The sequence below is a fragment of the Diuraphis noxia genome, unplaced genomic scaffold (genome assembly GCF_037042655.1).
Source record: "Diuraphis noxia isolate RWA-SAM2 unplaced genomic scaffold, SU_Dnox_SAM2 contig0001, whole genome shotgun sequence".
NCBI classification, from domain to species: Eukaryota; Metazoa; Arthropoda; class Insecta; order Hemiptera; family Aphididae; genus Diuraphis; species Diuraphis noxia.
Genome location: NW_028301711.1, coordinates 66,292,594 through 66,307,131, shown reverse-complemented (window position 1 = coordinate 66,307,131; position 14,538 = coordinate 66,292,594). Strand labels below are relative to the sequence as shown.

At 28.1% G+C, this 14,538-nt stretch overlaps 1 protein-coding gene across 1 annotated transcript; it reads left to right on the top strand.

The window, feature by feature from the left end:
- Positions 1-786: 786 nt before the first annotated feature.
- Positions 787-1,262, top strand: LOC149061364 (uncharacterized). Its single transcript, XM_089214961.1, has 3 exons — positions 787-851; positions 938-1,102; positions 1,154-1,262. Exons 1-3 carry the CDS (start codon positions 787-789, stop codon positions 1,260-1,262), a joined length of 339 nt encoding a protein of 112 aa, XP_089071087.1.
- The last annotated feature ends 13,276 nt before the right edge of the window (positions 1,263-14,538 follow it).

The following is a 14,538-nucleotide window of genomic DNA, read 5'->3' as shown; positions in this document are numbered from 1 at the left end:
TCTGTTGAATTGTCATCTTGCACCTCTATCAATTTTTTACCATTACACATTTTTTCGACATTTACATTACTCAAATCAACCTAAAAATTTTATATTTTTTATATAATAAATTCAGTAATGAAAACCGTCAATTTTATACATTTGTAAGGATTTGAACTTCAAACAAAATATTTCTTTAAAATTACATACACGCAGACATAATATTGCTGTAAACAAAATAAAATATAATAAACTACGCATGCATAACTACTATGGAATTGGAGGACGGAGAATAGTAACCAAATTTGTAAACATAATTTCAAGATAAATAGTTTGTTCATAGATATTTTGTGTAATTATAACGTAAAACTACTGTAAAGACGTGAATAACGGCATAAGATCATGATGCGTGCAGTTTGACGGATAAGGATATCAGTATACTATTTTTCTTTGTGAAACAATAACCATTCTTTACTTAATTACTAGAAATTAATGTATATCCGTATATCTAATAATGCGCTGTGCGAGCTGTCCCCATAGATAATATATAGAGGATAGGCCATTCAACAAATATTCGCGTGCCGAGAGAGCACCCAAGAAACCAGGGTGGTAGTATGATGGTCCAATGTGGTTCAACGGTTATCACTTATCACTTTTTGTTTATCAATCATTCAAATTTCGTGCCTTTTTTTAATTGTCAATTATTTGAATATTCAAATTATTTAACTTTCGTCACGTACCTCCGTAATATTTTTCATATTATTCTATTAGACATTTTATTTAACATAATAGGTATACTTTATTATAATGGTGCACATATGCGTGGTGTGCAAATCAAAATCCAATACAAATGAAGAATTATCTTTCCATTTGTAAGTATTAGAATTATATATAAAATATTATTTATTTTGTCATAATTTGTTTTTCTCTGATCAATTTAATTATTACAATATTATAGATTTCCTAAAGATGATAGGCGAGGTGCCTGGATGCAGGCTTTTGGGCTTACTGAGGTCAGTAATTGGCATCGTGTATGTTCTAAGCATTTTGATGAGGAACATTTTATCAGTAGTGGAGGCCGGATGATTCTTTTAAGAGATGCTGTTCCTTTTGCTTCTAAAAAGTAAGCTTTCTTTTTTTTTTTTAAATGTATTTAATATATTTTTAATTTCAGTGCTACTGTTACAACCAGTTTAAATTCACCATTGTCCCAAACATTAGAACATAATAACGTTACATTTATTGAAGATAGTACATTTCAGGCACGAATGAATTCCAAATGAGTAATAGTTAATAAACTACAATGACCAGTAATTATACAATATAATGACAGAAATGACCCCCATAAGCCATAAGTATTGGTCAACGATATAAGGTTTTATATAATTTATATTTGACTCTACTTTATACTAGTTACCATAAGTTACCTAACCTAAATTCTATAATAATGTATATAAAATGTAAATATGCATGTAAATTGTAATTATGAAGTTTACTATTTAATATACGTAAAGATTTTACCTATTACTTACCACGATTTAAACAAAAATGTATGTTCATAATTTGTTGACGGTCGGTACGTGTCGTAACATTCTGTATTATACATAGTAGTAATAAATAATAAAATGTTTAATAATTCAAATTTCGACATTTCGTACTCCTGATTCAAATACATTAACAAGATAACAGGATAACGTAACCATTGATAACCAGGTTACCATAACCAATGTTAGTCTGGGGCTCTTCTGGCACGCGAACCCATGGGTTGTAGGTATTGGAATAGCCTATCCTCTATATATTATCTATGGCTGTCCCCCCACCTAGCTAGTAGAGCGGTTATATTGGGAAAACATATTAACGAAACGCATTCTGGTGGAGAGAATCTTAACTAACCGATTCGGGGTAGATTTATCCTGCCAAATACTGATATAGTGATATGTGTGCAGTGTTTTATTGAAAATGAATTATATTATAATTTATTAGTAATTAATACACCAACCTAACTGTTTCTGCATCAATATCAATATTTATTTTTTTAGTTTTTTTGTAGCAACAATCAAATGTATCCACGGGTAATGGTTTGTACTTGGTTAATGTTGGCTGCCTTAGTTTTGACCATTGACATTTTATGTCAGTTGATGACAAACTTTCCAAATCAGCAATTTTATTTCTAATATCATAAGTAAAACATAAATAATAGATTTTGAAACAAATAAAATGTTATATAAATGATTTTTATCATTTTATAAGTTTTTACAAGAACCTATAAAATGTAAAAAAAGTAGTAGATTCTTTAAATGTTTGAATCTTTCTAATAAAACACATAGACAATTACTCTCATAGAGATATTACTCTTCAATTGATTTGAGGAGAAAAGAGCTTAATAAAGAACTTTTGAAATGTTTTTATTAAACACCCAATACAACTCAAACAGATTTGAGTATATTACTTAGGTATGATTAATATTTATATAATTATTCACCTGTTCAAAAACAGAAGTACAGCCACTACATGCTTACAGCAATTTGGTATACAAAATACTATATGTTTATTTTGGCTTTTTTTAGTTTTAATTATCTATTTTGTGGTTTTCAATAGAAATATTAAAAACAACAACATAGTTATCATCTAAGACTGAATTTAAATTTCTATATTAGCTATAGTGTTTTATATAATATACCTGTATATATATATTGTATAAAATTCCACACACTTATTTACTACTCCATCGAAAATTTAAAACAAGCCAGTGTTTTTCAATGTGAATCCTGGACGTTATATTATCCTGGAGTTATATTAGCCACAGAACATTTGATTTTGATCCCTGTCATATATAAATTATAGGACCATTCGGTACTCAGGTTTATTAAATCATTATTATTTATTAATTTCCTCAAAAGTTCATTATTTCAATATCAAATTATACATTTATTATTCATGAATATTACGTACGTAATCAAATTTACTATATTATATATAATATCAAATGTACGTAAATGTATAAGTATAATGATTAAATTATATAATTAATTAATTCAGAGTATAAATATTTATTTATTTATTTATTATTTATTACAATATATACGGGTTTTTAAATATATACAAAGATTCATCCGAACATATGCTTAGACCAGCGATACGTTGTCGGGTTCAATTTAGCAAACTCATGTTTTCAACAAAAAAACAACAACAAATAATGCCTTCTAATATCGTTAGTATGATGTCAATGATAAAAAAATGTGGAATACGCGAATGCGATAATAAAATTCTCGATATCTCTCTCAAGACCGGCCACAGCATTTTTAGTCACATCAGGACAACTTATATAAAATACTTAATGTAATCTGTTGTTCGTTCCTATAGGTATTGTTTGTTGAAAATACTAAAGTATTAGAATTAAATAAATATAAAATTAAATCTTGTTATACATTTAAATATACAAATAATTTTAGCACTAAAAAAATACTTACATTTAATTTTAACTGAGTTATCTATTTTATTATTTTTACTTACAACTATGACTTAAACATTACAATAAACAACATAATAATTAATAACCAATACTTATTTTAATTTTACTGTTCAAATAAAATTGTATTACCTATTTTATTACAATTTGTTTATACTTTATATATAGAAATATAGTTGCTAGAATACTGAATAAGTAAATAAATATTTAAAAGGCTGATATACCATTTCTATAAATAAGTATGAAAATACCAGTATTTTTAAATATTATAATTTATATAATTTGTAACATGTTAGAGTAAGTAATACATATATCACTTAAAACTGTTTTAGTAGTAGTATAATATTATTATATTTTGAGATTATTGTTTTATTAATTTTTTTATGCATTATTTATAGAATTCCGAACAAGGCGTTAGGTAATATAATCGAAACTCCGGATTACGAATTAACGAATGATATGTTATCTCATATAATTCAAACACAGTGTAATTACATTTATTAAATTTAATTTTGGTGCATCTAAATTATGTGAAATGTAAACGGTTTTATAGAATGTATATAAAAAATTAAAATATCGTGTCAATGTTTATTGATATACTTAAATATCTATAACGTGGCTGTCAGTTATAATATACAGAGCGACATAAATAATGAGATAAGTAGATTATAGAAAAAAGATAACAACCGGCTCATTAAAACCGAGTATTTATTTTGTAAATTCGTAAGTTTCAACTTTTAAAGTTATTGAAATCATTGTGTATAGAAAATTTCTTTTACCCATTAAGCATGGGCGGCTGTTCACTCGTTGGCTCTATGACGTCACGCGGGAATTCGATTTTATCATCAATATAATATGTAATGTAATATGGGAGTATATTTAAGTTTATAAATTATTATTAGTGTTTTTTTATTGAAATTGGGAGTTTGACTTATTTAAGTTTTTTTCATAATAATATGTCGCCTATGCACAAGAATAGTGACACAACACAAATACATGTTTTTTTTCAGGAGAGCAATTAGAAAATTTGAAAATTTATTAATGATATGAAATTTTAATTGTAAAGAAGTTATTTTTTAAACTAAATTAAGTTAATTACCAAAAAAATGTAACTACCGCCATACTTAAAATACCTTCCTATTTAGTAAAAATTCCTACGTATGATTATTATTTTTATTATTATTGCCATTTTACTATCAATAAAACTTTGTTCACAAACATTATTTTTAATTATGAAACACTACTAAATTTAACAATTTTTGAAACGTAGTTACGCAGACAAAAAATGTAGGTATCTACATAAGTACCTACATTGTATTATTTAGACTTGACGGTGATCTTACTTCCCTTTAGTAAGTTTAATGATTAATTGTTATTTATTATTTTTAAGTGTATCTATACAACGATATAAATTCAAAGTTTTAAAAATAACTGTGATAAATCTAATCACTGGCTTGCAAATTAAAATATTGAATATATCAACATATAAATAGTTTAGGGTTAGGACGTTTATGATTTTAAACTTTTTTAATTTTTAGTTGTCCAATTGTATGTATTATTAAATAAAAATTTTTTTCACGGTATCTAGATTCAAATACTCGCCCCTAAAGCCAAAAGCGAGGTTTATGATAAATTCGATAAACCCGCCTAGATACGAGTTTCCACGTTCGGATAACAGAACGTTCGAATATACTTATTATAGTTCGGATAATAGACTGTTCTTTAACGGAGGTTCTACTGTAACAAAATTAAATTTTGCATACCTAGCTGTAGTATACCTGTCTGTAGTATACCTGTCTCTATGGTACACGAAATAATTGATGAACAAATAATACTATTTGAAAAACTTTATTAAAACATAACACAAACACAAAAATGTGTCTTTGAAATGTGCCATAACCGGTGCGGTTGTTATCGCCTTTTTTAAAGTCTCAAAGGATATTTCTTGTTCGTCTCCCCAAATAAATTTATTTTCCTTTTTTGTCAAATTAGTTAAAGGACTTGCAATTTTTGCGAAATCTTTAATGTATTTTCTGTAATAACTAGTAAGCCCAACAAAGGCTCGTACATCTTTAATTTTTTTTGGTATTGGAAATTTTACAATTGCTTCTGTGTTCTTTCCGAGAGGTTTTAGTCCAACGTTAGAGACTGTGTGGCCAAGTAATTCAATTTCTGATTTTAAAAAGGTGCATTTATTTGTTTTTAACTTTAAGCCGGTTTCTTCTAGTCTAATAAAAATTTGTTCTAATCTAATTATTGCTTCTTCAAAACTGTTTCCAAAACAACATATATCATCAAGATACGCTATCATGGTTTTACACAAGTAGTCGCTAAACACGTTGTTAATGATTCTTTGAAAGATTGGAGCTGAATTTTTGAAGCCTTGCGGTATCCTTTTAAAATTAAATAGTCCAAAATCTGTAATAAATCCAGTCTTATCTTGCTACTCTTGTTTTATTGGTATTTGAAAATAACCCTGAGCCATATCGATAGTAGAGTAGTATTTGACTCCTTCTAAACTTCTAAAAAGGTCCTGTGATCGCGGTATTGGGTGCTTGTCAGCTACAGTCTCGTTGTTCAATTTTCTGTAGTCTACCAAGAATCGGTATTCCCCCTTTTCCTTTTTCGGAATTAAGAAAACAGGTGCAGCGTAACTACTTCTACTTGGTTCAATAATGTCCGCGTCTATCATTTGGTCAATTAATATTTTTAATTTTTCTCTTTGTGACGGGGAAACTCTAAATGGTGGCTGAAATATAGGTTTATCTGACTTTAATTTAATTTCGCATGGTTCTATGTTAGCACAATTTATATCTAGTGGATCTGAAGTGAATAAGTGTTTATAGTTATTGATTAGTTTTAAGGCTTCTTTACGTTGTTTATAATTTAATTCTTGAGAAATGTTGATTAATAAAGTTTTTAATATTTATTTTATTTTTTGGCGGAATATTTATATTGCAGTTTGATACAATTTTTCCTATATATTTTCGTTTGTCATAGTTTATGCTAGTTATATTATATTTTGTTCCTATATTGTTTTTATTGCTTTGTGTGTTATAATTGTACCATAGTTTATCCATAGGTATTAAGACATCGTTATTTAATTCTAAATTTTTATCCTTAAAATTGATGATTAAGTTATTTTTTATGTTGAAATCGTTTCCCAGTAGTATTTTGCAGTTCAGTCCTTTGATTACGTACGCATTAATAGAGTACGGGTTTCCATTTATTTTTACCATTAATTTTATTTTGCCTAATTGTTCTAATTTGGTATTATCTGCTCCTGTTATAACAATATCTTCTTCATTTTTAACGAGTTCCATATCATTAATTAAAGATATATCTATGCAAGAAATATTAGATCCGGTGTCAATTATTGCATATTTTTCAATACCTTCGTGTTCTACTATTATTGATAATACTCTTGTATTGTAATGTTTGTCTACATGGGTACAGTCATGTTCATTAATATTTTTTGATTCATTGTTAATAGTGTTATTAGAGTTATTTAGATATCTATCTTTAATTTTATTTGTTTCAATTGTTGAACCATATTTTGGTTGTCATTGATAGGATATATATTTTCATTGTTTTGTAAAAGGTTGTCATCTTTTTCTTCGGGTAGTAATATTATTTTAATTTTTATTAAAGTATTTTGAAATATAAATTTGATCATATTAGAAATGATACCCCATTTTTTATTGTCTAAGCCTGAACATATTTTAGGAAACGCTAATTTTTTAATTTTATTTTCTATGCAAAATTGTTTTGTATTTTTTAGAGTTTTGAAAATATTAGAATATTTAGGTTTGTCATTATACTTGTCTTTTATGATCAGATATAATAACCATTGATCGTCTGTTTTTAGGTAAGCTATTTCGTTAGTATTTTTATTTTGATTAATTAACTGTTTTACATTATTAAATTTATTTTTAAATTTTAACGCTATTCCCCGGGACATAGTGAGACATTTGCTGATGCAGTGGCCTATTGCCCAAGTGTTGTCTAGTGAAAAAATATCTCCGGTTACTTCTAAATAGTCACACGCTCGAGTAGCATTCGAATTATTGCTGAGTAAGAAGTTTTGAAATTCTGACTCGGGTTCTGGGTTATTTTTTAAATACATGTTTTCATTTTCTGTTTCGCTATTATTTCCGCTATCTAGGTTTTGATTAATAATAGTTTTATTTAATTTGTGGTCGTACCATTTTTTAATAAAATGTATATGATTATTTTTCTCTATTCCCTTTATTTTATTATAAATTATATTATTTAGTTCATAAGTGTCTATCCGAGTTAGCTGATCCGATTTTTTTTCTAACTCGGACCCTAATCGTTTTTTGGCATTTTACAATTGTCCGCGTAGTGTCCTCGCTCGTTACACCTGTAGCAAGTAACTCTCTCGGATTCTTTCGCATAGCGGTCTTCTCTATATTTTCCTGGTACTCTTTCTCGACTATTCTCTCTGCTGTATTGCCGGTTTTTTGTGTATCTTTTTCCTTCGTCGTTGTTTTTACTACGCTGTTTATAATTTCCTCTTGTTTCCCCATCTTTATCATCTCTATGTTTATACGTTACAAAATCTCTGTCATAACTTCTGTCTCTACTACTTTCCCTAGAACTATCATAATTGTTCTTACTTTCTCTTGAGTGTGATCTATCTCTATTGTAATTGTTATCTTTACTATTTTCTCTAGAATATCTATTATACAAACTAGAGGGGTAAGGACTATTATCTCTTTTATTGTAACTTCTCTCTTCGCTATCATTCCTCCTATATGGGTATGGACTGTTATTTCGGTACTCGCGTTTATCATTGTAGAAGTCTCTTTCCCTATTGTAACTTCGTCCTCTGTTTTCATTATAATCACGATTATTATTTTTTTGTTTATTGTTATCAAAATACTCCGATTTTTTTCTTAATAAGTTTATTTTTTGTATTTCGTCACTTAATTTGTTTATATTTATTTTATTTTCTCGATCTCTAGAGAAAATGTCCTTTATTTGCCTTCTCAATTCATTATTCTCTATTTCTATATCTTTTGTTTTAAGGTTTAATTGTAAAACTTGTTCATTTAGAATTTCTGTGTATTCACTCATATCATCTTTTTTATTTTTTATCCTAAACTGCATCAGTTCAATTTTTTTTAAATTTTCTTTTAAGTTTTTTAAGCTATTATTGTCTTGCATTGAAATTGATTGTAAAATTTTATCCTTTAAACCTTTTAAAATATATCCACAAATATCTTTTTCGCTCATGTGCTTATTTACCTGCCTACATAAACTTTCTATTTCAGCTAAGAAACTTGTTGTAGATTCATTTTCCCCTTGCCTACGTTTTTCTAGTTTGATTTGCAATATAGTGTCATGTCCTATGGGTTGAAATTCATTTAAAAAAATTTCTTCTAATTCTTTCCATGACCAATTTCTTTTTTGGTCTTCAAGATTTTCTAAAAAGGTAATGGCTGTGCCTTTTAAAAAAATTGAAAAGTATTTTAGTTTATCGTTTTCATTCCATTCATTAATGTCGCTAATCTTATTATATTGCTTAAAAAATTTCCTAACGTCCTCAGTCCCGGTGAAATTATCAGGTTTAATCATAAGAGTTTTTTCATTCATTCTCCTTTTGCTTGGAGCAATTGGTGGGGGTAGAATAGAATTGGTGTTTAAATTAGGATTAGCTTGATTATTTGTTATTGAGTTATCTTTGTTGAGCACTATTTCCTGATATATGTATTTTGAATTTTCGGGAGAAGTAATTGAATCCTCTAAGTGTATTAAGGTATTTTGATATAATTGGGTGCTTTGATCTTGAGAGTTACTACCAGAAGTATTTGAATTTTCTAAGATTTTTCCGACTCTATTTGAAAATGAATTTAAACTATTGTTTAAGTTGTCGTATAATGCTAACGATGTTGGGTAAGTAGCTGGTGGATTTTTATTGCTGTCTTTTTGATCGGGACTTGAATCGGATAGCTCAGCGTCTTTTAGTAAATTTTTTAAATCAATTTTATTAGTGATTGAATTATTAAGAATTATATTACGTTTTTCAACGTCTAATGAATCATCCACGTCTTCCAAAGTTATAGCTCCTCTTAAGTATCTACTTAGTCTAGCTCTTAATTCGGTAGTAGTTCCAGTAGATTTTAGATTTTTATTTTCACAATATTGTATCAGAAAAGGTTTTTTAAGAGTATATATATCTGTTGCTGTATTTATCGTAATAGAAAGATCCGATCTAGGGTTTTTAAGTTGACTCATTAAACTATAAATTTGAAAAATTAGTTTAAATAATTCTAAATCTATACTTAGTTATATAAAATGTGTTAACTATAATTAATTACTTTCAACTAAAATTAAATACTTAAATTATAACATTTTTGAAATCCCGAAAAATTTAATTAGTAAAAGTTTATTAAATATATTGTAAGAAAAATTATTTGAAGTGTTTATACAGCCAATTTATACTACTAGATTAATTATATTAAATTATAAAAACTAATTAAATAATTACTACCTTCACTAAATTTAAAATATAATTAACTAACGCTAATAATAATAAGAGAAAAAAAATATATTGATCAACGAAGTATTCGTATATATCAATTATAATCAAACACAATATTTACCTCCAGTGTGTGAAACATCAAAATTGTAGATCCAATTGGTCGTTGACTTCTTGCCGTGAGAGATGAATCTGATGAAAAAGTTCAAAACGCGATATGTGTAAAAGTAAAACACACAAAAATGACATGTATTTAATAAACACAAAAACAAAGAAAAACACAAAAACACAAATGTTCAAAAGAAATTCGGGTCGTGTGTCACGAATGACGTTGGGCGCCACTGTAGTATAGTATACCTATCTCTCTATGGTACACGAAATAATTGATGAAAAAATAATACTATTTGAATAACTTTATTAAAACATAACACAAACACACAAAAATATACGGGCCTCTATCAACCGCTTATCAATATCTCGCCTCCCACTCGAAACCCGTACTGTCCCCCTACTGTGGTGCTTACATCCTTAAATATTATTTTACAATGAGCTGCCTCAGCTCATTTGCTTCATTGGCCTAATATTACGTAATTTAAATATTTAGCTAAGAGAAGTAATAAACCTATTATTAATTGGCACATGCCATATACAACATAGCTATAACTAGCTACGCCTTTTACGTATCTTCCAAAATTTGGTATACAAAATACTATATGTTTATTTAGGCTTTTTTTAGTTTTAATTATCTATTTTGTGGTTTTCAATAGAAATATTAAAAACAACAACATAGTTATCATCTAAGACTGAATTTAAATTTCTATATTAGCTTAGTGTTTTATATAATATACCTATACATATATTGTATAAAATTCCACATACTTATTTACAACTCCATCGAAAATTTAAAACAAGCCAGTGTTTTTCAATGTGAATCCTAGACGTTATATTATCCTGGAGTTATATTAGCCACAGAACATTTGATTTTGATCCCTGGCATATATAAATTATAGGACCATTCGGTACTCAGGTTTATTAAATCATTATTATTTATTAATTTCCTCAAAAGTTCATTATTTCAATATCAAATTATACATTTATTATACATGAATATTACGTACGTAATCAAATTTACTATATTATATATAATATCAAATGTACGTAAATGTATAAGTATACAGTGGCGGCCTGGCCAGGTCGGCGAGTCGGCGATCGCCGACTGGGCCTTTGGCTAAATGGGCCCTTACAGCCAGAGCCATTACCCGATTGAGATTATATTATTTTAAATGTTCATAAATAACTTAGTTTGTAGATATTATCTTAAATCGTGTTAGATAGTCGTATTGTGTTATTTTAAAAATAATGAAAGGTCAAATTTGTGGAAAACTATCTTGCAAAAAAAAATGGACATGAAAAACTTATAAAATTGAAAAAAATAGGGGAAACAAGATGGAACAGTAAAGATGGAGCTTTAAAAGCAATATTTCATTCTGTATATGAAGAAAATGAGAAGAGGGAAAGATATATTTGTTTACTAGAAGTACTACACTCAATAGGTTATGTTTCTGATGAAAATATTGATAAACAACCAAACGTGGAGTCTGAATTACCCCCAAAAAGGTTAAATACAAATTCAATTTGTAAAAAATGCATACCATGTGTTATGAAATTGCTATACAAGTACAATTTTCATGCATCTGCATTTACCAATTTATACTTGGTATACAAGTATATTTTAACACTTTCATGCACCCAAGTGCATTGTGAACGGTCCTTTTCAAAATTAAAAATTATTAAAACAAGACTTAGGTCGTCATTGAGTCAAGAACTATTAGAGCCACTTCTATTAATCAGTATTGAAAGTGAAAAAATTCCTGATGTACAAGAAATAATAACCTGTTATGCAAATTCCTCTTTAGAATTACAAAAATTACTCTTGTACTAATTTTATTTATTATTTATGGTTCATTTTATTTTATTTAGTTGATAACGATATTAAACATTTACTTACAATAATTACTTATAGACTTATTTGATCATTTATTAATTATTATTTATTAAAATTTATTAAAATATTGAATATTGAATATTCTTTATTATTTATTTGAATATTAAATATTATATAATAATGCGGTGGTAGACACTCAAAAGTTGTTTAGCACACACAATTAATATGAATAATATTAACCAGGTCCTTATATATTATAATATGAAGTATCCGGTATGTAGACTAGTAGAGAATGATACAAATACCTATACCTATTAATATTATAGTACATTCCGTATTGGATAGTTTTCCGTTTTATTCAGGGTCCGCTTTAGACAGTTTTCACTGTATATGCATCAACAGCAATGTTGAATAGGTAACATTATACATATTTTGTTATTTGTTTTTATAATGCCAAAGCCAAAGGGGTAAAATTAATTGAAACCTAAATAAGGTACTTACAAAAATAGTTACATATTATACATTTTTTTGGAAGAGGGGGGTAGTAGAACTTCAAAATGATTAGGTATCTTTAAAAATGTAAAACTGTAAAAAGGCCCATATCCATTTGCATTTGCACATTTGCTATTAGTCTTATTGGTCAGGGGCCTTTTTAAATTCTAGCCGACTAAAAAAAATGAACCCAGGCCGCCACTGTAAGTATAATGATTAAATTATATAATTAATTAATTCAGAAGTCTAAATATTTATTTATTTATTTATTTATTACAATATATACGGGTTTTCAAATATATACAAAAATCCATTCGAAGAAAAATTCATCCGAATATATTATGCTTTTTCGAACACATTTTATTCGAACATATCATTTTTAAACACGTAACCCGACACCACTTTGGAGATTCGCACAATCAGCATCTGAGTTTATTTCCATGAAAAACTTCATATCATTGGCGAAACATAAAAGCTGACACAAAAGCAAGGCGTTACGTACACTATTGACCAACAGTGAAAATAGAATCGGTGATAAATGTCCACCTTGGGGAACACCTGACTTAGACGAAAAGATGTTTGACTTGATACCAAATAATTTTACCCATTGTTGCCTGTTCGTTAAAAAAGAACCAAACAATGAGAGCAGAGGTTTACCAAAACTAGACGCTTCAAGAATTCTCAGTAAGACTCTATGATTAACAGTCTCAAACGCTTTGGCTAAGTCAGTATAAACTACATCAACTACATCAAAAAGACTCAAATAAAAAATTGGAAATAACGAAGTTGAGTTGCATGTGGTAGTTGATCTTCCCGGACGAAACCCATGTTGAGATTTAATAAGAATATTATTTACAGATGGTTTAATACTGTTTAAAACCAAAGATTCAACTAGTTTTGATAGGTGAGACTAAATAGAGATAGGTCTATAATTAGATATATAGGATTTGATACCTAATTTGCGTACTGGCGTGACAGAACTGAGTTTAATAATTGAGGGAAAAATACCCTCATTAAAAGAACGTCTGAACAGCAAAAATAGAGGATAGGCTATAATAGAACGCAACTGAAATAGAAAAACCCCGGGGAGATCATCAGGGGGTCTATTTTTACGCCATACGAATGTAGTTCGTATACGGAAATTGCACATTTTTCGTATGAAATTCCAATTCGGTATTTTGTAACTACTTTCGTATACGAAAACTTATCGTAAGTGCGACTGACTTCCGGTAATACGTATATTTTTCGTATGGTTCACGAAAATGGTATTTTGTACATTGTCTGTAGAAATTGCACTAACCAGGATAAGGAATAAGGATATCCTAGTGTTAATCTTAGGTAGTTATACGCCTTAGGTGATATGCTCCGTAATGTAATAACAGCAATGATATCCTCATTTTCCCATTTTTGTATCCGCTTCTGAGGTTGTAAAAAATATTGAATTTGTGTTTTAGTGAAAAATTTAAATAATTTATTTTGAACATCATTCTCGTGGTCTATTATATTTTCGTTAGTCTTACTCTTAACTGGGGTTTTTTTTCTTGAGCTTTCTTCAGCATATCATTTTTTTTTTTTGAACTTTTGAAAGTGTTGTTTTTGTTTTTTCTAATTCTCGCAGAAGTTGTGAATAACATTACTAATAAAATAAATTAAACGAGCCTTGGTTAAAACAAAGTAACACAAAATTGCACATTTTTAAAACTTTTCAGAGACATCGTTGCTATCATCAGCTAATGAATGACTATCACCTACTTCAGCTATTAAATTATTATCATCGGCTAATAAGGTGCTATCCATGTTCATTAAGGGACTATCCACAACTATTAATGAACTATCTGCAGCATTAAATGCATTTAACAATGACCTATTTAATTATTTGTTTCCAATTTCTGTATCTGCTGAGTGCTTGCCCCTAAATAAAAATAGAGTATGTACCAAAGAAAGTTATATTTTTATATATTTTAATATATTAATTTGTTTTAATTTATCATTTTTATAAAAAAAAATTATAAAAAGAATTAGGTATTGAAGAATTTGGAGACACTGTTAATGACACCTCTGATTTATTTAGTAGTAACTTAAATTCTGAAGACTGTTGCTTTTCCTCTTCGTTATACATTCCCATTCCTCGGTGGATAAATATTTAGT

Excerpts from the sequence above, each read along its gene's own strand:
- LOC149061364 (XM_089214961.1), top strand. The coding sequence starts at position 787 with ATGGTGCACATATGCGTGGTGTGCAAATCAAAATCCAATACAAATGAA. Across the intron at positions 852-937 it reads GAAGAATTATCTTTCCATTT|ATTTCCTAAAGATGATAGGC; the intron begins GTAAGTATTAGA and ends ACAATATTATAG. Across the intron at positions 1,103-1,153 it reads GTTCCTTTTGCTTCTAAAAA|TGCTACTGTTACAACCAGTT; the intron begins GTAAGCTTTCTT and ends TTTTAATTTCAG.